Genomic DNA, 26,106 nt, shown 5'->3' on the forward strand with positions numbered 1-26,106 from the left:
AGAGTACCATTTCAAAAGTGAGTAATACTACCCTATTCTTTAAGACAGTGTAATACTACCTACCCCACTGTATGGGTGAAGCAAAAGTACACCAGCACAGCTTTTTGTGGGGGTTAGGGGTAGGAAACTGTTATGGTGAAGTTTTTTGTTCTGTTTTCTCAGTCTAATTTCTCATTCATTCATTAAATCAACAGATATTTATTTGGCCTGTGAATAAATAAGCCTTATAATTTGGCCTTAGAAATATGAGCTAATCATTTCTCTGGGTCTGGATAATATAGCAGACAACAAGATCCAGTCTTTGGCCCCAAAGAGCATACAGTACAGATACTCACAACATGGACAATTTCTAGATAACTGCCCAGAGAGCAGAGAAGATACAAGATCATTATAAACCCTGTGCAGCCCAACCACTGCACAAGCAATTTATTAACTTTGCCTTGCTCGTTGGGATAAAGTGGGAAATAGCCGTTATAATTAGTTGTGAGGCTTTTTGGAAATGAAAACAGCTACAAAAGAGCTGAATAATAGAAAACACTATTAAATTATAGGGTAGAAATGACTCTCATAGGTATGTTCCGTATTTATGTCAACACTATGGGACCACTACCAGGGAAAAGCTGTTTTAGGTAAATACAATTGCCTAGCTTTTACAAAGTTAAGAAAATACCTGTGTGTATTAACAAGAAAAATTGTGGAATCTTATTTTGGGTATTACATGAGCTAAATATAGTTGGACTATCACACATACTATGAAGTTTCTATAAATCTGTAGCTTCTATTAAGAATTTCAGTGTTTATTGGAAATATTTCTCCAATGTTTAAATGCTGAAACTATCCAAGGCTATTATTCACAAACAAGGGATTGTATTTTAATACTCAGAAACTGTAGGAAGTTTTGTTAAATAAGATGAATATCTATCCTATGACTAACCTGTCAGTATGTTGGATTTGGGGGAGTTATCAGTGATTTATTATGCCAGATCTTTTTTTATTTTAGTTATGTTTTTAAAATTTGTTAATTCAGAAGATGAGGTTGCCAATTTATATCCCACTGTACACCCTCAAAAGATGAATTTATAGAATGGGCCATGTCTTTAAGATGCTTTTATATAGTCATTCTTAAACTTAACTTTCAGATGCTCAAGGAAGGAACCTATTTAGACAGTTATTTAATGTTCTGTGACTATGACCTAATCTTGATTTTAACATTAGTACTTTTATGTTCTTACCAGCTTTTACCCTAATTAAATGGGGCACTACACCGCAGAGTTTAGCCTGTGGCATAGTGGAGCCCAGGTCATCTGTCACAGAGAATCATAATCTTAACATTCTCTCTTTCCTCGGAACAATAGAATTTTGGGGTGGGGGAAAATATTAGTTTATAATGAGGCAACTCTAATTTTTTCACACTCAGAAGCAACAAAAATGTTTAAAATTTAACTTTCTGTTCATTCCATTTATTTGCAAATATATATTAATATAATTATTACATGAGTAAGCGATCTTCATTTTTATTGCCATCCCTTATTTGCCAAATTTAATAATATGGAGAACCTCCACATAGTTGCATATTATTTTATTTGTTCTACATGTTGGTGCTTTGTTCTCTACTGTCCTTTTATCATTATATTATCTCTGAACATTTCCTTTTAGTGTTTCTATTTAGACTAAAGAAATAGAAGCATGAAAATTAATAAACCATGCATCAGACATTTTTGCTGGACCTTACAGGAATGAGCAGTTAAGGCTAGAACCCTCAATGTTTAATACTGTTTTCAAACCTCAATTGTTACATATATTGTCAGTTCAGTGATTGAAGACAATGTGCATACGTAGACAAATAGATAAAAACAGGATAATTAAACCAGTGTTTTTTTTTTTTATTTTAAGAGAAAACACATATGACTTCTGTGCATTGCATGGCAGAGTATTACTAAAATTTGCCTAAACAAACTATCATGATGTTTTCAGGTTTTATGGGAATGCTTTGACTATATAGTACTTGGATTTCAATCCTCATAATCGCAAAGGCTCTTCACAGTTATTTAAAACAAAAAAACTAAGACTATACTGTTTGTAGAAAGTAGCATTCATCTTCTTGGTTATATTTGTGCTAAATTTATGAATCTATATTCTATCGATATGAAAAAGGTAAAACTGTACATGTTTTAAAGTTTGAAAAGTACCATTGTGCATTTTAGAAAAATATTCAGTAACTTGTGGCACTTTGGTAAAGGAATGTGCAATTATAAAGGTTAATCCCATTTTATTTTGTTTTTCTAATTCCCAGCAATTATTCTTACTAGGCTTTGGAGACAAAATGAAACCCAATTTTAAGACTAGCACTTTTTTCCTACTGGTAATTCCTGTTTTTCTAATTATATGGAACATTTAACTTAAACCATTCTTTGCAATGAGTTTTAGCTAACTCATTCCAACTTTAAAACCTTTAATTTAAGAAACATTTTAAATTAATCCAGTGGTAACCAGAAGCATGTTTTAGGTATCATGAGCACTTAATCTTGTGCCTGATTTTGGTAATTTTCTCATAAAAATAACTAAATTCCTGAAAAAGAATATTCAAACATTTTAATTAGTTTTCATTGGTCATAAATAATTGAGTAGTTGTCCATATAGTCATAATTTATCTAAAATCTGGAGCTGCCAAGACAGCTAAGTACATGGCTGTGCCTAAAACATACCCATATCCCCTAAAGACAAATGACAAGACTTGGAAGAAACAGAATTCTGTATTGTTATGGGTATCATATATATATATATATGCTATTTTATATATATATATGTGTGTGTGTATATATATATATATATATATATACACGCACATACACTTATGTTCTATTAGGTTACCAGTATTTTACTGTCAAGCACCTATGGGTAATAGAAGCAAAATACAAATGAATATAAATGCTGAACTTTAGATGTTGGCACCAATATAGATTATGCATAAGCTGTTGCAATAAAAGATTCATTGTGCCTGTACCTGAAGAATTTACCTTAGGTTTTCTCTGGCCTTGTTTGTTTAAGCCTGCATGATCATTTTAAATGTAAAAACAGCAGGATATATGAATGAATGAATAAAATGATGGCCCTGTTTGCCATGGGATTAAATACTCTGTTGAATTTTCTGTGGGGCATTGGCTGTTGTATATTACATCATAAACTATATTGTTCACAAGCAACATAAGTCTTATACACAAATCACAGAATTTAGAAATTATACATCTTCCCCTTTCCCCACAAAATGAATTCAGAATTGACAATTCAAATGTATAATTTTAAGCTGCTAATTATTAAAATTTATTAATACCTTATGGATTGAAGATTACGTGAAATAAAAGCTACAAAAGAATGCTAATTAATAATATAACTCCATATACTATCAAACTTCTGATAGCTTTGAGTTCTTATAAAGCCTTAAAATATTTTAATGATAAATTAATTACCTGGAAAAGAAGGCACTTTATTACCTTGAACTAGCTATTCGTCTGTATAGAATATGTCAAAATCCCTTAAATTATTCTTTATCCTTTTATAAATTTATCCTAGTTATACGTTTTTCTAAAGCCTCTTACAGTATAATGTATTAATTCAAACTACTGTAACTTAACAGAAAAATTGTCAACATGATATAACCAATGAATAATACAGAAATGAAACTCAAGAATAACAAAAATATATGTGATAACAAGACTGTTAGTCTAAGTTGGTCTACAATCATTTGAGATTTTTAAATGGTGTAAAATTTTAAGGCTTTTTCATTGAACAATTTTTAGACAGTTTTTATTTCTAAATCTTATTTTTAATTGGTACTACCTTGTCTTGAAATGTTGATCAAATGTAAAGGCAATCGTAATTATTAAGCCATTCCATTATAACTCAATTTTGTTTTAGTTGAGATTTTTTAGTGTAATTCTAAAACATTAAAACATCAGTTTGTTTCTTTTTTGCTCAAGTCAGCCATGCCTCGTGAACTATCAAATTTAAATCATCAACATGGATGTGCTGCTGTGTATAGCAGTTTCCTCTTCAGAAAATTAGTACCTGATTTAAACAAGGAATTTAGTTCAGCAGAAAAAGCATAGGATAATTTTTTCAAAAGGGTTCAACCCTCTCAAGTTAAACCTTAACATCTTTCAGACACTCATAAGGATAGACTTTTATCCAAGAAATTTCTTCAACTGTAAAATATTTCAAAGTGAGCAAACTCCACTTTCTTTTTTGCTTGAGGGGCAATACACTTTTACAATAACACATTTTTCTATAAGTTTACTTATCTTTAAGTCACTCTTTGTGGCGGCCATTTTTCCATCTCTAATTTTGAATGTTTCACTAAATGTAAATGCAGTTTCATAGACAGTCTTATCATTACATGATATAGAAAGGAGTCCAGTTTATCAGAGGTCTATCCTTGTTAAGGGGAGACCAAACACAAATTCCATGTCAGTTGTTCAGTTTGGTTCATTGTTTTCTTTCAAAAATAAGGTATATTAACCCAAAGGTATATTAATGTCATGGCATGAACAATCTTCAGTGTAGACCTATTGAGTATTTTGTGATGCTGAGTAACAGATGTTTCTCAACTCTCTGTGATGCTAAATATTTTCCTTAGAAAGTTTTGTTTAATGTTAGATTGTTGTTCCGAAAGATGTTGGTCCTAGTGGGATTTTTTTTTAAACTTGGAAGACAAATAAACGCATGTATTACAAATATAGAAATGGTGAATTGTAAACCTGCCATATAGTACTGATTTCTATTTTCAAAAATGTTTTGCTGTTAAATATATACAACATAAAATTGCTGCCGTACTGTAATTGAGTACTTTTTCCTAAACGACCCTGTTATCACTATTCCAGAATTAGAAGTTGGGCGGATACATGATTGATTCATGTGTCTGCATAGATGCTTCAAGGTATATTCTCCTCTTGGTGAGTAAAACTATATTTTCCTTGGCATCAATGCATTGAGATCTGAATATACCTGTATCTATCAATCCTTATTACACATTTCTTATACAGTAGCTTCAAATATGCCAAAATTGGCCTAGACACAACTAAAAATTTAGGGTTTGTTACATGCTTTCTAACAGAAAGGTTTTCATTGAGATTAATTATGGGTTTGTACTGTGAAAATAGTGGAACACCCTTGAAAACTTCATGTTTGCTAAATTAAAATTAATATTTTTTCTTTAGCTCACAAATTATCCCAAATCCAGAGAGAATATCAACATTTTTCACTGTTGTCAAATCAAGCATAAGGAACAGCCCCATGATACTACAAAAACAGTTGAGGAATAAGGAATAAATCTCTTATGTTACACCTCAGAATAAAGGCATTCGGTGAAAGAAATGAACTGAAGTTCATCATGAATGCAAGGCCTCTGTACTTGACATTCCTCCACGGAAAGGAAGACAAGTATCAACACCACTGGCATCATTTCCAAACTGATCTTATGTGGAGTAATTTCCACCACATTGAAGTACTTTTCGACTCTATCCGGTATTTAGGTTTTGTTTTTTTAATTCATCAAGCCTTTCTGCTTTCAAACCACCATTTGTCAGCCTTGAGGTAGAGAGACGTATAGATTTGAAAATACTTTCTTAAGAGATCATGTAACTATATAACTCTGAATTTAAAAATTGAGGAGGGGAGGGATAATTTCAACCCACTGCCTCTTACCAGAAACATTTTTTTAAATCTGTAACTGCTTTAGTGTTAACAGGGTACAAGGTGGTTTTTGTCCCGTATTGTTCTTAAAAGGTTCTCATTTATTGTGATTGTATTGTACTGTATGAAAACAAATCATAAATTGCCTTGTATTGTTTATAATAGACCATACCACGTACTACTCAGTTTTTATGTTCCAAGTTTTTCAGTGATGCATGTTAACAGTTAGGTCCTAAAATTCTGTGGTGCTAATTCTCCCATACCCAATGGTGCTTTTGTGGATGCTAACTGCACACATGCTGAACAAAGCTTGAAGTTTAAAACTTTCCTCCCTTCCTCTGTTTATATGAAGTAAAATAAAATAACTTGAATTTGTCTCAAAGTATCACTGACAATCTAATAAACTTGTTTATATGTGTGATTACTTTGGATTCTTAATTATTTTACGGAAAGCATCTCAGCTCTATTGGGCCCCAAAAGTTGATTTTGTGTTTATTTCATTATATCATTTGTGCCCCAAAATTTGTGGTATCTTAAGAATTTAAATGCAGTTTGTCTGGCTTACAAAATCATCTTTAGGTAGGATCTATAGAAAAAAGACCTATCAGAACTGGAAAGTAAGTTGAGAAGATCAAAAATGTGCCAATACAGTCTATTATAGTGGCTTTATCTATTTTGTAATTTATTAATAAGGTTTTATCATCTGGTGGAGCCAGGAGATAACATTTGCATGAAAACAAGTATGCCTTCAAACAAGTATGCCTTCAAAACCTTTATTGCAACTCAAATGACATTGAAAAGGCCATTCCTATAAGCTGATATTAAAAGTTCCCCTCCTCATATATGAAAATAAGGTCAAAAAAATTAAATTGGAATTTTCCAAGACAAACTGACATCATATGCCAGAATGTCATAATAGATAAACTCATGGCAATGGTTTTATTGGATTTTTAGCTTCTGCATCTATATTAAATCACAACAGAAGGCCAAGTGAACCCGCTAATATCTTCATGAGGGCAGAGGGCTGTTTCTCTGAAGCCAAAGATAAATTCAATATAAAGGCACTATGTAAATTTGCATTCCAACCTTGGTACTTTGCCTAACTCTTGGGTAATGTTAAAATTTGAAAAGAAACAATTGAAACAAATGGATTAAAGCTCCTTGAGCAACAACCATTGACCTTAAATAGAAGATGATCAAACCTATCAGTCTAATAATCTAGCAGGTCTCATGACTGAAATGATATTCCCATACTACTATGGTTCTTCATTATAAAAAGAACTTCAGGCACAGTAATTTTTGCCTCAAATAGCTATTAATTTGTGTCTAACTTCTAACATCAAAAAATGAAGTTTAACGAATAGCGCCAATTTGAACCCTAAGCTCGCTTCTGTGACTATCTTAAATAAATGCAATATTTACTAAATCACAGCCTCTCACCAAAGATATTTCAACAATATATTTTTCTAACCACCTTAAAAGCATTCCATTTTATGAAAACTGGTAAATAATAAATGTGCTATAAATTAATTTCACATTTTCTTCTGGAAGAAAAATCTGTTTAATCTACATGAAAAGATCTCTAATTTATACCCACAGTAAATCAGATTTCTATATTAATTTTCATCATTGTTTGTCCCATCAAAAAGATTATCCTGAAAAATGCTTATCAGCTTTTGTTGGTAGTAGTGAATTTTTTTAAAAAAAACTTATCAATCTTAAATAACATGAATGAACCTTGTAAGTTTGGCTCCTCTGTAAGATGGTCCCTCTCTAAATGAAAACATTTTTTAAATTACACAATATATCCGTTTTTATAGCTTTATTAGCATTATTTTTGTCAGTTGTCTTTTCTGTTCCTAAAACAGTAATTTTCCCTTAGAGATCTTATGCTCAAGGTATCCTCCCTAAATCCTTATAGGAAAGCATTTTGAAAAACAGACCCAAATGTTTTCTTTCCAGTAAGGAAAATCTTCTATAATAAATTCCACGTATACTCAAAGCATAACAGTACTCAAATTAGGGAAGTAATTTTTCTCATCAGGAATTGCTTTAAGTTTGCAAATGGCCAATAATAATAAAAAGCCAATCTGCAATCTACATCACTTCAGATTTGTCTTCATGCAATCTTTTTAAAAAACTGTTGAAGTAGGTGAATACTGATTTGCACTAGGACTAAAGTTATTTTTCTTACCTCCTACTTTATCCTTTATCCCTGGCAGAGATTCAAAGGTGGTGAAAAGCCTCTTGGAAAATAACTGAGAAGTAATACAATACACACAACATAAGAGAGTGGTAGTTCATAGGACCGAATAAATCATGAAATGCAGTGAACTCAGAGCTACACATATTCTTCCAAATTGTTCCCTTCTTACACTTTCACAAAGCAAGTTTCCCATCAGAAAAGACTTAACAAAAGACTGGCATGTGAAGATCAAAAGGACTGAATGAAAAGGCTGGCCCTCAGTTTTGTGTATTTAGAAGTTCAGTTTTTTTGTAGCTAAGAAGACTTTGATGAAAGAAGAAGTAAAAAAGAAAAAGAAAAAAGGAAACTCAGTTTTGTTAGTTCATTCTGAGTGAATTCACAAGAGATTCCTTTTAAACAAGGTCACAAAGAAAACATCTTGAATAACAGATAGTCAATGGAGAAACCAATTAATTTACAATAAAAAATAAAGTGTTACACCTAGGGAGTGGTTTGGAAAGAAGCTGTGCATAAGAAGTGAACTTTGAAGTTTGCTTTTATAGTTTTTGAATATTATTTCATGATAAGCATGTATTATTTTATAGTTTATAAAGGACTTTTTTTAAAGGAAAGAAATCAACTGCTAGACGTACTAGAATACCTATATCAACTGGTCAGCACATTCTCTTTCCAGTAGGAAAATCTGCTTTTTTTTCTTTGATACAGAGTCTGACTCTGTCACTGAGGTGGCAGTGCAGTGGCAGGATCACAGCTCATAGGCTCAAGTAATCCTCCCACCTCAACCTCCCAAGTAATTAGGACCACAGGCACGGGCCATTACACCTGGCTAACTTTTTATTTTTTGTAGAGAGAGCATCTCCCTATGTTTCCCAGGCTGGTCTTAAAGTCCTGGGCTTGAGCAGTCCTTCCAAAGTGTTGGAATTACAGGCATGAACCACTGCACCCAGCTGGAAAATCTACTTCTAGAACCTGATTAATGTCAGAACATTGATTGGCAAGTATAAAATCAGATAAAGGAAAATGACTAATATTCATAAATAGGTTATGACGGGTTTCCTGATACAGACCTTCCAAGAAAACAAGAATAACCACAGCAGCATATCAGCTCAGAGCACAGTCACCGCAAGTCAGAGATGGAAACCGCTAACAAATCCTTATGCTTTAAATCTTTTTTTCTAGATTCCTTGTGACCCGCCATCTTTCAGTGTGAAAATTATTGCTTATTGATTAAGCCACATGCTATCTTGCATTTAGTATCACTTTAGGATTTTCAATGATAGAATATCATTTCATATATATCATTCATCATTAAGCATTATCATTAATCTTACTACATAATCATATCATTACATTATTATATAATCATTATTTTTATTTTGCTTGTTTGTTTGTTTTTGAGAAATAGGGTCTCACTCTGTCGCCCAAGCTGGAGTGCAGTGGCGTGACCGTGGTTCACTGCAGCCTCAAACTCCTGCCCTCAAGCAGTCCTCCTGCCTTGGCCTCCCAAAATGCTAGGATTACAGGCACAAGCCACCATGCCCGGCCTATTATTTTTTTATAATCATTATTATTAATCACTAAGTATTATTAATCATTCATTCTCATTATAAATATCATTCTTCATTAACAAAAGTTTTACATACAATAGCTCTCTGACCATGACCCTTCTTGATAGAGATTTAGGGAACATCCAAATTAAGCAGAAGCGACTAATGAAAGAGCAAGATGCCTCCCTTAACCCTCCTGGTAGATCTTGCCTATTAACAAACCATAGCAGCTGAGAGCAGCTCACACCTGTAATCCCAGCATTTTCGGAGGTCAAGGCAGGTGAGCCCAGGAGTTCAAGACCAGCCTAGGTAACATGGTGAAAACCCATCTCTACCAAAAATTCAAAAATTAGTGCCTGTAGTCCCAGCTACTCAGGAGGCTGAGGCTGGAGGATTGCTTGAGCCCAGGAGGTCGAGGCTACAGTGAGCTGTGATCATGCTATTGCACTCCAACCTGGGTGACAGAGCAAGACCCTGTCTCAAAAAAAAAAAAAGTAGGCCATAGTATTTATTTTTTATTTATTTATTTTTGAGACGGAGTTTAGCTCTTGTTGTCAAGGCTGGAGCGCAATGGTATGATCTCGGCTCACCACAACCTCTGCCTCCCAGGTTCAAGCGATTCTCCTGCCTCAGCCTCCCGAGTAGCTGGGATTAACAGGCATGTGCCACCACACCCGGCTAATTTTTCGTATTTTTAGTAGAGACGGGGTTTCCCCATGTTGGTCAGTCTGGTCAAAAGTACTGGGATTACAGGTGTGAGCCACCGCGCCCAGCCAGGCCATAGTATTTATTTCAAATGGCCAGATACAGATCTAGAGTCTTTCTCAACTCGGCACTCTCCTGGCAGCTGCTCCCAGTTGACTACACTTAGCATGCAAGATTGACATAGTTGCCTTTCTGCCTTAGACACCCACCAGCACATATACATGCCATCTGTGTTAGTCTGGGTCCTCCAAGAAGCAGATGCCAAGATGGAATTAGATGTGCAAGAGATTTATTAGAGGAAATGCCAGTGAGGGAAAATGGAGAAGGAGCTGGTGGAGGAGACATCAGACTCAGATGCAAGTCCGCCCCCTGTGAAGGAGAAGAGAGGAGAGGGGAGGGAGGTAGAAAGGAAGTTACTCCTAAGACTGCAGTGAAATTATAAGCAAGATTCAGCCAGGCCTAGCGGAGTCCTTGAGCCAAAGTCACTCTTCAGAAGAGGCCAGCATTTTGCAGGTTCAGCCTCCTTAGTATCCCTGTCACACTCATTTATTGGCTAGGAGCAGCCTAGGGGGAGACCACCCGCAGGGCTAACATGACGATAGATTTCAGAGCATCACAGCTGGATCTGTGGGCCAGTTAGGCGGAGACTTAGAGCTGTTCAGTGCCAATAGGAGTCTGTGGTGGCCATGAAAATGCATCTCTCAGATTTCCTTCTACAGGGAACATAACTGACTCATGGTCTATTTCTGCATTCTGTGCTGCTGGCTTTTGGATGGTGTGGTATTCAAGTCCTACTTACACCATCCACTTCCTTTGCTGTGAAGCGGTCCCCTAGTTGGATGCCTCTGTCTCTGCTGCCACGGCCACTCTGTCGATGTGCCCATTCTGCCAATTCTGAGGTGGCCAATGGCAGTCTGATCCAGGTCAACTGTCCGAGTCACTGTCAACTTGGTTGTTCAGTGCCTCTCTCATGATGGATGGCTTCTGATGGATGTTAACATGTGATACAAAACTCTTCACAGTCTGGGCTGGGTACGGTGGTTCATGCCTGTAATCCCAGCACTTTGGGAGGCCAAGGCGGGTGGATCACTGATGCCAGGAGTTCCAGACCAGCCTGGGCAACATGGTAAAACCCTGACTCTACTAAAAATACAAGGACAAAAACTTAGCCAGGTATGGTAGAGCACATCTGTAATCCCAGCTACTTGGGAGGCTGAGGCCGGAGAATCACTTGAATCCAGGAGGCGGGGGTTGCAGGGAATCAAGATTGCACATCTGCACTCTAAGCCTGGGTGACAGAGCAAGACTCCATCTCAAAGAAAAAAGAAAAACTTCACAGTCTGTGCCTGCTCCCATATGTGCACCTACAAGCCTCTACTCCAGGCCTCTTAGACCCAATCTTCCAGTCCTTTTCTTTCCAGGCTCCTGGCCAGATAGCTAGGCCATCAGTCACTCCCCAGAAACTGTGAATATGCTTACCCAGGCCACTTCTTCCATGCAAAGTAGATGACCAGGTGCACGGCTCATCTGGTGTATAGTCTCCTTTCTACGTAATCGTCCCCAGCATGCACCCACCCACATTATGCTGGGACTGAACCTTAGTTATCAGGCAGGGGAGATGAGGGCACCTACCGGGGGAACATGTGTTGCCTTGTGAAGCAGGGGCCTCTGCAGCATCTTCTTACACAACAGAAGCACTACCTCTTACCAGAAAGGATGGGGCACTTTTGCAAGCCCAAAGAATTGGGAAAAAAGGTGGCAGTCTGCCCAGATAATATATTCAAGAGCCTCCATCTACATACCCTCATCCCAGTTTTTAGGGTCCCAAGTTTTCCCAGGGTCCCAGGTATTCCCCGAATGCCCCACCCCCATCCCCACCACTGCCAACCCATTCGTCACTGACTATTCAAACATCTAGGAGTCTCTGCAATTCTGACTATTTCATCCTCACCTGTTCAACCGTGCCTCCTCTCCCACACTGCGGGAGGTAAGGGCCTCCTTGTAAGATGCCGAAAGAGGCTCTTGCCTCCCACACTTAGCCATTTACTGCTTGCTTAACTGCTCTCATTATCCCTTAGCTAGCAGCCACACAACTTAGCAGTAAACAGCCAACAATTTTGCTGTCTTTGAGGACATTTTTCTCTCCATAACTTTCAAATGCTTCAATCATCACACCTGCAACATCTTCCCCCGCTCCACCCACCAGGAAATCTTCCCAGATCAACATCAATGAAACCTTTCACCTTTCACTCACCACCTTAGGCTAGGGACTATCCACACCCCACCTATCAACCAAGTCAATATCCTCTTTGCCCACTGGAAGGTTAGTAGGTCAATTCAAAATCATAATCTTACCATCTGTTTTCTTGGATCCTTCTTGGTACTACTTTTGCCAGCACAGGACATCTGAGAAGCAAAAGCCAAGATAGGATTAGGCATGTAAGAGATGTACCGGGTCAAATGCTGGTGAGGGAAAATGGGGGGCTGGAGGAGGCTGGGTGAGACATCAGACTCCATGATGATCCCACCCTATGAAGGAGTGAACAAAGAGCTTAGCTTGCAGCATTGCAATAAAAATGATTCAGCAAGGCCAAAGGGAATGCTCAAGCCAAAGGTGCTTTTTAGAGGAGTCTTATGTCTTCAGAAATGGGCCTGCCTTAGTATGCTGCCATGAGCAGTCAATGGGAACACTGCAGAAGAAGCAGAGTCCTGGCCTGCACAGGAATGGAGGTCAGAATACTGCAGTTTGTGCCTTTAGTTACTTACCCTCCCTGAAGAAGATCAGAGAGGCACATTCCCAGGGCTGCCATGCCATTGCATGGAGGCATTTGGGATCACAAAGCAAATCTCAGCCATTAATGAAATGGCCATGCTTATTTTGCTTAGTTTGAGAGGGAGATAATTTTTATTCCTATACTCAAAATCGGGGGAAAAGAATCACCCTAATTAGAGTCTGAATTGATCATAAGTAATAAACTTAAAGTAATACTAAAGTATCTTGATATGACATTTAATAGCAAAACTCGACTCTTCATTGTTGACAGTTCAATGAATAGTCCTCCAAATTAATTTATACAAATACATTAACACGTGAATATAATTTAAAAAATCTTTTTATATGTCTAAGTATATATATGTATGCATATCAGTTAGTTTGGAATATATATGTGTGTGTGTGTGTAGATATATATATATATATATATATATATCTACAAACACACACATTTTGAGACAGAGTCTTGCTCTGTCACCCAGGCTGGAGTGCAGTGGTGCAATTTTGGCTCACTGCAATCTCCACCTCCCAGGTTCAAGTGATTTTCCTGCCTCAGCCTCCCAAGTAGCTGGGATTATAGGCATGTGTCATCACACCCAGCTAATTTTTGTATTTTTTTAAATTAGAGATGGGGTTTGCCATGTTGGCTAGGCTTGTTTTGAACTCATGGCCTCAAGTGATCCACTCACCTTGGCCTCCCAAAGTGATTACAGGCATGAGCCACCACACATGGCCTTAATTTATAAATAAAATGATGTTTTACTATACCCAATTATACTACATCCAAATTGTTTTCCTTAATATTACAACTTTTGCTCCTCACAACTTTTTAAAAATAATACTTTAAAAAATTGATTAGCTGGGCGTGGTGACGGGCACTAGTAATCCCAGCTACTTGGGAGGATGAGGCAAGAGAATCGCTTGAACCTGGCAGCCAGAGGTTGCAGTGAGCCAAGATCGTGCCATTGCACCCCAGCCTGGGCAAAAATAGCAAAATTCTGTCTCAAAAAAAAAAAATTAACCAGGCGTAGTGGTGTGCCCCTGTAATCCTGGCTGCTTGGGAGGCTGAGGCAGGAGAATCGCTTGAACCCAGGAGGTGGAGGTTGCAGTGAGCCGAGATTGCACCACTACACTCCAGACTGGGTGACAGAGCTAGACTCCTCCTCCCCCCTCCAAAAAAAGCGACAGAATGGGGAGAAGAAAGCAATTTCAAAAGATGAAGCAGTGATGTTGGTGAATCATCAGGCAACAGATGTGTGCACACTGATGATGTGCCTCCAGGACAAAGGGCTGGTTGTCGCTCAGGGAGATGTCTTTATAAGACAAGGAAGATCTTATCCTGACCAACAGCTGCTGCTTCTCAAGAAGCTCTTAGAAAATAATTACAGGAGCAGAGATCGAAAATGGATTGTTTTGTTTCCAGAAGGGGGCTTCCTCAGGAAGAGCGAGAAACAAGTCCGGCATTTGCCAAGAAAAATAACTTGCCATTTCTTACACAGGTCACTCTGCCTAGGTCTGAGGCAATAAAAATGGTTTCAAATGTGCTTGTAGCACAACAGGAAAATGGAAGTCCAGCAGGAGGAGACGCTAAAGAATTAGACAGCAGGAGAGATCCAAGATGGCTGATGATTAGCAGCTCGGGCACGTACCTCCCAGTGAAAGCGCAGGGAACGAGAGGACGCCACACTTTCAGACGAAAATTAGTTGCTCATGGACCAGGAGATTCCCAGTGAAGGAGATCCACGGGTCGCCAGGGCGACTCTTGTGGCCGGCGTGGCGGTTTTACTGGTGCCTTAGCACGCCAGTTCTTGGTGCAGAGTCCGGAGATTCCCGGGCAGAAAAGTACCATCAATCTTAACACCGCTGTTTTGGCCGGCTCAGTGGATTGCTCAGATTTCGGCGCAGGGAATCAACAAGTTGGACGTCAGAGACCCAGTTAGAAAGTCGGTAATTATAAAGACGACAGATGGACAAATATATAATGAAGGGAAGAAACCAGCGTAAGAAGGTAGAGAATACTCAAAATCAGAATGCCTCTCCCTCTACAGGGGATTGCAATTCCTCATCAGTAACGGAACAAGGCTTAATAGATTACACCTGTGTTCCAATAACAGAAGCAGGTTTCAAAACGTGGGTGATAAGAAACTTCTGTGAATTAAAAGAACTTGTTCTAACCCAATGCAAAGAAACTAAGAACCTTGAAAAAAGGTTTGACGAAATGTTAACGAGAATGGACAATTTAGAAAGGAATATAAGTGAATTGATGGAGCTGAAAAACACAACACGAGAACTTCGCGAAGCATGCACAAGTTTAAACAGTCGAATTGATCAAGCAGAAGGAAGGATATCAGAAGTCGAGGACCAGCTCAGTGAAATGAAACGAGAAGACAAGAATGCAGAAAAAAGGATGAAAAGGAATGAGCAAAGTCTCCAGGAAATTTGGGACTATGTGAAAAGACCTAATTTACGTTTGATAGGTGTACCTGAATGTGATGAAGAGAATGAATCCAAGTTGGAAAATACTCTTCAGGATATCATTCAGGAAAATTTTCCCAACCTGGCAAGGCAGGGTAATATTCAACTCCAGGTAATACAGAGAACACCACAAAGATATTCTTCAAGAAGACCAACCCCAAGGCACATAATCGCCAGATTTATTAGGGTTGAAATGAAGGAGAAAATACTAAGGGCAGCCAGAGAGAAAGGTCAGGTTACCCATAAAGGGAAACCTATCAGACTTACAGCAGATCTCTCAGCAGAAACCCTACAAGCCAGAAAAGAGTGGGGACCAATATTTAACATCCTTAAAGAAAAGAACTTTCAACCCAGAATTTCCTATCCAGCCAAACTAAGCTTTATGAGCGAAGGAAAAATTAAATCTTTTGCGAACAAACAAGTACTTAGAGAGTTCACCACCACCAGGCCTGCTTTACAAGAGCTTCTGAAAGAAGCACTATACATATAAAGGAACAACCAATATCAGCCTTTCCAAAAATACATCAAAAAGCAAAGAACTTTAACACAATAAAAAATTTACATCAACTAATGGGCAAAACAGCCAGCTAGCATCAAACGCCGGTATTAAACTTATATATATTTTAATTGGATAAAAAGCCAAAACCCATCGGTATGCTGCATCCGGGCCCATCTTACATGCAACAATACACAAAGACTCAGAGAGAAGGAGGAAGATTTACCAATCAAACAGAGAGTAAAAATAAACTAATAAACAAAAAGCAGGAGATGCAATTCTCGCCTCTGATAAAGTAGACTTTAAAGCAACAAAGATCAAAAGAGGCGAGGAATGACATTACATAATGGCAAAAGGATCAATGCAACAAGAAGAGCTAACGATTCTATAGATCAACGAGATAGAAAATTAACAAGGATATTCAGAACTTGAACTCAGACCCGGAACAAGTAAACTTAATAAACATTTATAGAACTCTCCACTTCAAATACACAAAACATACATTACCACCTCACACCTATTCCAAAGGTGACTATATAATTGGAAGTAAATCACTCCTCAGTAATCGCATAGCATTTCATAGGTTTAAATTAAATATTGGTTGGCTGTTTGTTTGTTATCTTCTTCCCTTATTCCTTCCTGACTACATCATTAAGTATAATTATCAGTATAAAAGAGGTTTTCAATACCCATTACTAAATTGCATTCTAGCCTGAGCAAGAAAGCAATACTCCCATTCTCTCTCCCTCTTTCTTTTCCTTCTTCCTCCTCCCCATTCTGTCTCTCTCTTTCTCTTCCTTTTTCCTCCTTCCTATTCTCTCTCTCTCTCTAAAAAAAAAAAAAAAAAAAAAAAAAAAAAAAAAAAGAATTAGACAGCAAATCAAAATTATCCAGTGGATAATAGATACAACGATAGCTTATCCCAAAGCTGAACCCATAGATATTCAAACCTGGATCCTTGGATACAGGAAATCAACAGTCATACATGTACATTACAGGCTCTTTCCAATTAAATATGTACACCCGGAGACTGATGGCCTTACCAATTGGCTCGATTCACGGTTTATGGAAAAAGAGGACCTCATCACATTTTTATGAAACAGGAGCTTTTCCACCTTCCAAGGGCCTTAAGGAAGCTGTTTCCAGGGAGATAACCCTCAGCAACATGCGGATATTCCTCATACAGTCTTTGGCATTTTTGTCAGGCTGTATGTGGTACAACGTCATTCAGTATTTTTACCATTGCCTGTTTTAGGGATTGACTGGGATTCGTCAAGGTCACCACAAGAGTTCAGACTTTCTTTCATAAGTGTGCATTATTTTACACATGCCAATCAGAATATATTTTTTAAAAAAGCAAAAGAAATTCAATGGATGGATTAATATTTATCCCCCTTTGGGATAGTTCAAAACTCTACTAAAATAAGGATTAGTAATAAAAAAATTGTTACATACTTCATACAACATAAAATTCACTATTTGAAAGTGTGCATTTGGTTGTTTTATTAGATTCATTGTGTTGTGTAACCATCACCACATCATCTAGAATATTTTCATCCTTGCAAAAAGAAATGCTGTATCTATTAGCATTAAGTCCCAATTCTTCCTATCTCTCAGACTTTGTCAGCCACTAATCTACCGTCTCTGTGGGTTCCCTATTCTGGACATTACATATCAACAGAATCATACAATATGTGGCTTTCTGTGTCTGGCTTCTTTCAGATTAACCCATGCTGTAGGATATACCAGTAATTCATTCCTTTTAATGAATAATATTCTATCATATGGATATAGCACTTTCTGTTTATCCATTTATCAGATGAGCATTTGGGTTGTTTCCACTTTTTGTCTATTATGAATAATACCACTATGAGCATTCATACACAAGTTTTTACATATATTTTCAGTTCTCTTGGGTATATATGATACCTAGGAGTATAATTTCTGGGTCATATGGTAACTCTATGTTTAATTTTTTAAACAACTGTTAAACTGTTGTCTACACTGGCTGTACCATTGTATATCTCCAGCAGCAAGCTATTTATTTATTTATTTAGAGACAAAGTCTCAGTCTTTCACTCTGATTGAATTGCAATGGCATGACCACAGATCACCGCAACCTTGACCTCTGGGGCTTAAGCAATCCTTTTACCTCAGCCTCCTGAGTAGCTGTAACTACAGGCATGTGCCACCATGCCCAGCTAATATTTTTTTTCTTTTGTAGAAACAGGGTTTCACCATATTGCCCAGCCTAGTCTTGAACTCCTGGACTCAAGCAATCCACCCACTTTGGCCTGCCAAAGTACTGGGATTATAGGCATAACTCACCACACCTGGTCTATTTCTTATATTTAAAATATCTTGAGTATCTTTCTGTATGTAGACATGAATAAAATTCTTTTTAGTAATTTTACAATTCCATAGTGTGAAGGCATCACAATTTCTTTAACTAATCCCCTAATAATGAGCATTGCATTGTTCACAGAGTTTTACAATGTCGACCAAGGCTATATTAAACATATTTTACACATATCTGAAATGAAGTGTCTTGGTCATAAAAGATGTATATTTTAATTGTTTTATTGTGGCATAAATGACATACAAGCCACTGTGCATATTTCAGATGAACAATTGGGTGTTGATTATGTATACAACCATGAAACCTTCACTACAATCAAAAGAATAAACATATCCTCAGGATCTAGGAGAATTCGAAATAATAATAAACATATCCATTACCTAAAAAAATTTCCTTCCCTCTGACACCCATTCTGATCCTATCACCAGGCAACCATTGACCTACTTTCCATCAACATAGATAAGTTCGCATTTTCTATAGTTTTAAATTGACTCATACAGTATGTACTCTTTTTTAATGTGGCTTCTTTTACTCAGCATGTTTATTTTGAGATTCAGCCATATTGTTGTGTGTATCAATAGTTCATTTATTTATATTATCCCATGGATATGGATATGCTGAATTTATATGGATGCTGAATGTGTTCATTTATTCATTTATTGATGAACATTTGGCCTAATTCAGTCTTTGGCTATTAAAAATAAAGCAACTATAAAAAGTTGTATTCAAGTGTTGTTACATACGTTTGCTTTCACTTCTCTTTGGTAAACACCTAGGAATGGAATGACTGGTTCACATGGTAAGTATATGTTTAACTTTTAAAGAAGCTGTCAAACTATTTTCCAAAGTGCTTATTCCACTTTACATTCCCACCAGCAATCCTTCAACAACCCCACTGATAATTGGTATGGTTGGCTTTTTAAATTTCGCCATTCAAGTAGGATGTTGGGGCATCTCTTGTGGGGTTTTCATGGGCATTTCCCTAATGACTAGGGATGCTGTGAATCTTTTCACACGCTTATTTACTATCCATACATCTTTGGCCAAGTGTCAAATCTTTGCCCATGTTTGGTTTGCGCATTTGTTGATCGCCTTGTTTGCATTTTAAGAGTTCTTGGCCAGGCACGGTAGCTCACACCTGTAATCCTAGCACTTTGGGAGGCCGAGGTCGGGGGATCACCTGAGGTTGGGAGTTCGAGACCAGCCTGACTAAGATGGAGAAACCCCGTCTCTACTAAAAATACAAAAAATTACCTGGGCGTGGTGGCGCGTGCCTGTAATTCCAGCTACTCAGGAAGCTGAGGCAGGAGAATCGCTTGAACCTGGGAGGCGGAGGTTGCGTTGAGCCGAGATCGTGCCATTGCACTCAATTCCCCCGGCAACAAGAGCGAAACTCCGTCTCAAAAAAAAAAAAAAAAAAAACAGAGAGAGTTCTTTAAACAAGTTCCATTTAGGATTTGCAAACATTTTCTTCCAGTCTATGGCTTGCCTTTTTTTTTTAAGCAATGGCTTTCAAAGAACATTTGCATTTGATTTAATTTTGGTAACGTTCGCCTTATCAATTGTTTCTTTTGTGAACTGCGCTTTTGATTGCATAGCTACAATCTCTATGCCTAACCCCAGGTCACAAAGATTTTCTCCAACGTTTTCTTTCATAAGTTTTATAATTGTATATGTTATTTTAGGTCTATGACACGTGTACACAGTTTTAGTATGTGGTTTAGGATAAAGGTCAAAGTTCGTTTTATTACAAAAGAATATCAAATAATTCTAATACAATCTGTTGGAAAGACTACTCATTTCCATTGATTTACCCTTGCTCTTTGTTGAAAATCAGTTGTCCATCTATGCATAGCTCTATTTCTGGACTTTCTATTCTATTCCATTGATATATTTATATATCTAAGTACCAACACTCCACTGTCCTGATTAAAATGTCTTGAAATCAGGAAGCATTAGTCTCTCAACTTTCTTATTCTTTATAATGTCATTTTGGCTATTCTAGGTCCTTCACATTTCCAAATGAATCTGAGTCGGTTTTCCAATGTCTAAAATAAAGCCTGATGGAATTTTTGAAGAGATTGCATTCAATCTATATATCCGTGTGGGGAAAATTGAGATTTTAACAATATTGAGTTTTTGACACATGAATGTTATCTACCTCTCCATTTATTTGGCTCTTCTTTTTATCTCATGAACTGTAGTTTTAAATGAACACATCTTTTTCCAGATACATTCCTAAATATTCACAATTTTGATTTTACTATCACTCATGTTTTTATAATTTTTCTTATTGTTCATTCCTATCCTATAAAAATATAATTAATATTTGTATATTTTATATACAGTTGATTTTACTTTTGTATCTTGCAAACATGTGAGTGTGTGTATGTATACATGTATTATTGGACTAGACATACTTAATAGTTGGCAGAATACATTTTTTACTTGGTTTGGGGTAAAATTTAACAAAATGGGAACTAGAAGTCTCCCACTATCAACTTAGAATGATAGTAAGTTAAAAAACAATATCATATCCAGGGAGGACTGGCAGAGATTAATTCTATTCTTAGAGACCTGAATGATGCCGGGATTAGTGGTTCACGTTAAACATCCACTTAGTTCTTCAATCTAGCTCCTGCAAAAAATTGGATCTTGGAACATGGTAGTGGACTACCTCAAACTCTACTAAATAGTAGCCCAAATTGTACCTGCTGTGTCAGATGTGGTATCTTTGTTGGAGCAGATTAATACTGCTTCTGGTACATGGTATGTGGCCATTGAACTATCAAATGCCTTCTTTGCTGTCTCAGAAAGACAGATTAGAAAGTTTACATTCACTTGGGGCAGACTATATGTTTACTGTCTTGACACAGGGCTATGTCAAAATATGGCCCAGAGGGAACTGAATTCGCTGGCCATTCTGCAGAATATCACCATGGCCCATTGGATTGATGACATTATATTGATGAACATTATGCCCAGATGAACACAAAGTGGCAAATGTGTTGGAAGCTTCAGTAAGACACACATTCCAGACAACAGAGGGAAAAAACAGCAAAATTTCAAGAACCTACCAAATCAGCAAAGATATTCAGAGTTAATGGTCTAAGGCATGATGGGATATCCCCACAAAATTGAGGGACACATTAATATATCTCACACTTTCCACCAGTAGCAGGGAACCACAACACCTAGAAGGGATTTTCAAGTTCTGGAGGTATCATATTCTACACTCTGGCCTATTTTACCAAGTAACAGGGAAGCTTCCTGCTTTGAGTAAAGCACAGAGTAGTAAAGGGTCCTGCAGCAGATCCAGGCTGCAGTACAAACAGATCTGTCACTTTGACATTTGACCCAGCTAACCCTATGCTATTAGAGAAATCTGCTGTAGGCAAAGATGCCATATGGATTTTATTCCAACATAAGAATCACAATGCAGATCCCTAGGGTTCTGGGGCCAAATCATGACATCTGGAGCAGGTCATTTTAAACCATCTGAAAAGCAGCTCCCGGTATGCTATTAGGTTTTTGTAGAGATGGAATGCTTAGCTATGGGACAGGAAGTGACCATGTGTCCAGAACTACCCATCATGAACTGGATCTGTCTGACCCACAAAGTTATAAAGTCAGGTGCATTCAGCAGTATTTCATTTTAAGATGGAAGTTATACATTCAGGATACAGCACATGCAAAGGACAAAAGGCAAAAATAAACTGCACAAGCAGGTGCTCCAGCCCCCATGTCATTCTCCACTATTGCAGCAGCACCTCTCCCTCAGCTCACACCTGTGGATACCTAACAGGGCCCTTATGAACAGTTCACAGAGAAGGAAAAAGACAGGGCTTGGTTCATGGATGATGCGGCTCAATATGTGGGTACAAGTGAAAAATGGACTGCCACTGCACTATGACCCCACTCAGAGGTGACTCTGAAGACCAACAGAGAAGGGAGATCCTCCCAGTGGACAGAGCTTTTGTTGGTGCACCTGGGGTCATCCACTTTGTGCAAAAGAAAAATGGCCCAAGCTAAGACTATGCAAACTGATGGACAGTGGTAAATGATCTGGCTGTTTGGTAAAGACCTTGCAAGGAGAAGGATTGGAACTCTGCAAACAAGAAAATCTGGGGAAGAGGTTTGTAGATGGAAAGACTGGAGGAGTCAAGATGTGTTATCCACCAAAGAACATCAAGGAAGAGGCACTAAAAGACCAAGTGGCTAAAACAATCCACACGCATGTCTCAGAGACCCAGAACTTTTTCCCCAGGGAGTTTATCTATGACAAATACACAAACTTTGGTCCTTAATCGGATTATGTTCAGTACCAAACATTGCATTTTCTCCCAAATTGCAATTCTGATTACAGAAGAATTTCAATACTTTCCCCTCCATATTTAGTATGGTACCATTTACATAAAAAGAGAAAAAATGTTACTGCATATACTTGTATTTGCTTTAGAACTTGCATTTAAAAAAATATCACTGCATGTACTTGTATTTGCATAATATCTGATATGAGCTGGATCTGTGTCATCACCCAAATGTCATGTTGAATTGTAATCCCCAGTGTTGGAGGTGGGTCCTGGTGGGAGATGATTGGATCATGGGGGTGGGTCTTTCATGAATGGTTTAGCAGCATCCTTTTGGTGCTGTTCTCATGATAGAGTTTTCACGAGATCTGATTGCTTAAAAGTGTGTAGCACCTCCCCACACTCTCTCTCTTCCTTCTGCTCTGGCCATGTAAGATGTGCCTGCTTCCCCTTCACCTTCTGCCATGATTGTAAGTTTCCTGAGGACTCCCCAGAAGCAGACGCTTTCATGCTTCCTGTACAGCCTGCAGAACTGTAAGCCAATTAAACCTCTTTTCTCTATAAAGTACCTCTCAGGTATTTTTTTACAGCACTGCAAAATGGACTAATACATTATCCATGGAAAGACATACTAGAAACAAATGCAACTGATGCCTTGGAAAAGAGGAACTCTGTGTTAGATAGGGAAACAGACATTTTTTTTACTGTGTACACACTTACTTTTTCTGAAACCAAGTATTATCAATTCAAAAAATAAACTTGACCAAAAAGAAAATTCCAAAAGAGTCACTTACTCAAACAAAATATGTTTATCCTTTTTTTCCCTTCTATGCCTTCTTTTTCTAATTCTATACTCAAAGAAGTTGGCATGAAAGCTCTCAGCTGTCCATCTTCAAGACCTTCACAATCAGTTTCAGGCAAATGCAGCTTTTGCAGGCTCTTCTCTTTCCCTTACTATTTTCCTTTTCCATAGCTATTCTTTTTCATCTTCCAGTGAAGTTTTCTTTTTTTTCTGATGCAATCCTACTAATCTCTCCATGCTCTCTAGTTTGTTTGTATAATTCTTTGTTTCTACTTTGACCATTATCCCTATTAACCCGAGCCAGTAACAATCTAAGCTTCTCCCTCATTTCCTCTCTTTCTTTTTACATCCCCTTTTCAGCACCACTATCAATTTTAAATATCTTCATTTAATAGAATAACTCCAAGACCTAAGACAGGGTCTGGCACATACTAGGCTCTCATTATTTATTGAGCTGAATGATATTAGTGAGTGAATGAATGAATGAATGAATGAATGAATGACACACCCTGCCCAGAAGAGGTCAGCTCATTTTTTTTATATGCAACTTTAAAACAAATGTTTCTACTCTCAGATTTTGGAAGGCTATAGACCTTGTAACTGTCCTCAGAACTCCCCTAAAACTGATTTGGAGAGTCCCCACTCCTAACTGGAGGAACGTCTTGTTACTTGCTTGCCCACTATGGGGATATTTAATGAAATTGCAGAGATGGCTTGCTGTGCTTCATGTTTTCTCTGAATTCTCTAATCCCTCTGTCTCTCATTACTCTTGCAGGTCAAAGCAATTTGGCATGGTGTCTGGGCACTCAACACCTCTCTCCAATCAGCTTGAAGGCTGAGGCTACTAAGTTGAAAAGTGTCTTTGTCTCTCAGGACATACTTCTACCTCTTGTTGATTCATGGGTCTCAAAGCAGGAGAGTGAAAATTAAAAACTTTCCTGACAGTTCTCCAAGGAGGCCAGAGAGTAAAAGGTTAAAAACTCCAAGGCCCACCAAACAGATCAAATGTTCTTTGCCCCATACTCACAAAGTGTAGGTACTAACAACAACAACACAAATAGCTCATCTCCTTTCTGCATTCTGTCCTCTTGCCCCTGCTCCAATAAGCAAAGGTCTAAATACCGAAAATAACTAATTATATTCTGAATCTCTCACACAGTGAAGTAGTAATTATGCATTAGTGAAGAGCTCCAAGCTGAAGCCTGCTCTATTTAGCAGGAAACAACCCCCTCCTATTTATTAAGGATCTACTGTATCATTTATTTATCACATATCCACCATATGCTAGACACTATGTTATTTTCTTTCACATATGTGATCTTCCTTCATGTATCTTTTTATGTGCATTTATCCATTCATTGCTCAACTGGTAGCAGGAGAAAAAAGATTCCAACAGACAAATTATCTTCCTGACTTTCCTGGGTCCTCAACAATGAGGGCATAGGAGAAAATAAAGGGTTAGAGTAATTGGCTTTGATTTTCTTACAGATGGAGCATTGTTATTTAAATAGAATTTCTTTCTTTATGTTGTAGTTCCTGGTTTTAAAAGATGGTTTTGCGGTTGAGCTAAAACTAGATACACAGCATCAGTCATTTACATTCTCACTTGTTAATTACAACAGAAAACATCTCACTCTGTGTATGGATTTGAAATCACTGGCCACCCTCCAACTCTGTGAAAGATGAGATATAAACAGTAGCATGTCTCCCCGCTGAATAACTGAATACAACTATGTGATTTTGCTATGTCAATACTTAAAGTGGCATGTACTCCCATGTGCAAATTTGTTGGGGTTTAAATGGAAATAAAAGAAGATAGTTCACGAACATCCCTACAATCTAATTTTATAACATTTTCATCCCTCAAAAAAGAAAGCCCATCCCCATTAACTGTCAACCCCTGGATCCCCACTTATCAGCCTTAAGCAACCACTAATCTACTTTCTGTCTCTATAGATTTGCCTGTTCTGTACATTTCATATAAATGGAATTAAAGCTCATCCATGTAGCATGAATCAATACTTAGTTTATAAAGAAGGCTTTTTTAATATCCAAACATCAAATAAATTCTGTATGAGGTAATGATTAAGGCATACTGAAGATAAACATGTAATTTAGTTAGGTACCTAAATATCTTATTTTGATTGTGTCAAAGTAGGAATTTTTTATTTGCACATTTTGATAGACAGCTATATAATTTAAGTTCAGAAAATGATAATTAAAGAGAAAGACTAAATTAAGTAGGACATATTTTATACTTTATATAAGTAGGACATATTTTATACTTTAAATTTGGTGATATAGTTCTCCATTTTGGCAAATTCATAGATATCATGTGTCAAAAGACAAAACTACAATAATTTCATTTGAATATCTTAATTGGTAGCTGCTCCTGAAATCCCAGCACTTTGGGAGGCTGAGGCGGGCAGATCGCTTGAGCCCAGGAGTTCAAAACCAGTCTGGGCAAAACCCCATCTCCACAAAAAATACAAAAATTATCCAGGTGTGGTGGTGCATGCCTGTAGTTCCACCTACTCAGGAGGCTCAGATGGGAGGATCACTTGAGTCCAGGAGGTCAAGGCTGCAGTGAGCCATGATTGTGCCACTGCACTCCAGCCTGGGAGACAGAGCAAGATCCTGTCTTTAAAAAAAAAGAAAAAATCTTGGCTTATTTGCTATTCTAAAACCCAACAATACTTCATTCCGTTAAATAGAATAAATGTTCCAATGATCCAAGCAGAGAAG

General features: G+C 37.5%; 1 protein-coding gene and 1 pseudogene across 2 annotated transcripts in view; both read left to right on the plus strand.

Annotated features, from left to right (window-relative positions):
* PURG (purine rich element binding protein G) overlaps nucleotides 1-24,749 on the plus strand; it is a 55,415-nt gene extending 30,666 nt beyond the window's left edge. Inside the window, exon 3 of one of the 2 annotated variants that reach the window (XM_064368891.1) lies at nucleotides 24,137-24,749. In XM_064368891.1, coding sequence (XP_064224961.1) covers nucleotides 24,137-24,193 — 57 coding nt within the window. In that variant the 3' untranslated portion in view covers nucleotides 24,194-24,749. Of the gene's footprint in view, nucleotides 1-5,213; nucleotides 6,113-24,136 lie in introns of those variants that run through there. The other variant, XM_064368890.1, reaches the window with a different exon arrangement.
* LOC105728425 (acyl-CoA:lysophosphatidylglycerol acyltransferase 1-like) lies at nucleotides 10,464-17,145 on the plus strand (annotated as a pseudogene).
* Nucleotides 24,750-26,106: the final 1,357 nt, after the last annotated feature.

This window comes from Aotus nancymaae, unplaced genomic scaffold, assembly GCF_030222135.1.
Source record: "Aotus nancymaae isolate 86718 unplaced genomic scaffold, 86718_ANA_hifiasm-v0.15.2.pri h1tg000079l, whole genome shotgun sequence".
NCBI lineage: Eukaryota > Metazoa > Chordata > Mammalia > Primates > Aotidae > Aotus > Aotus nancymaae.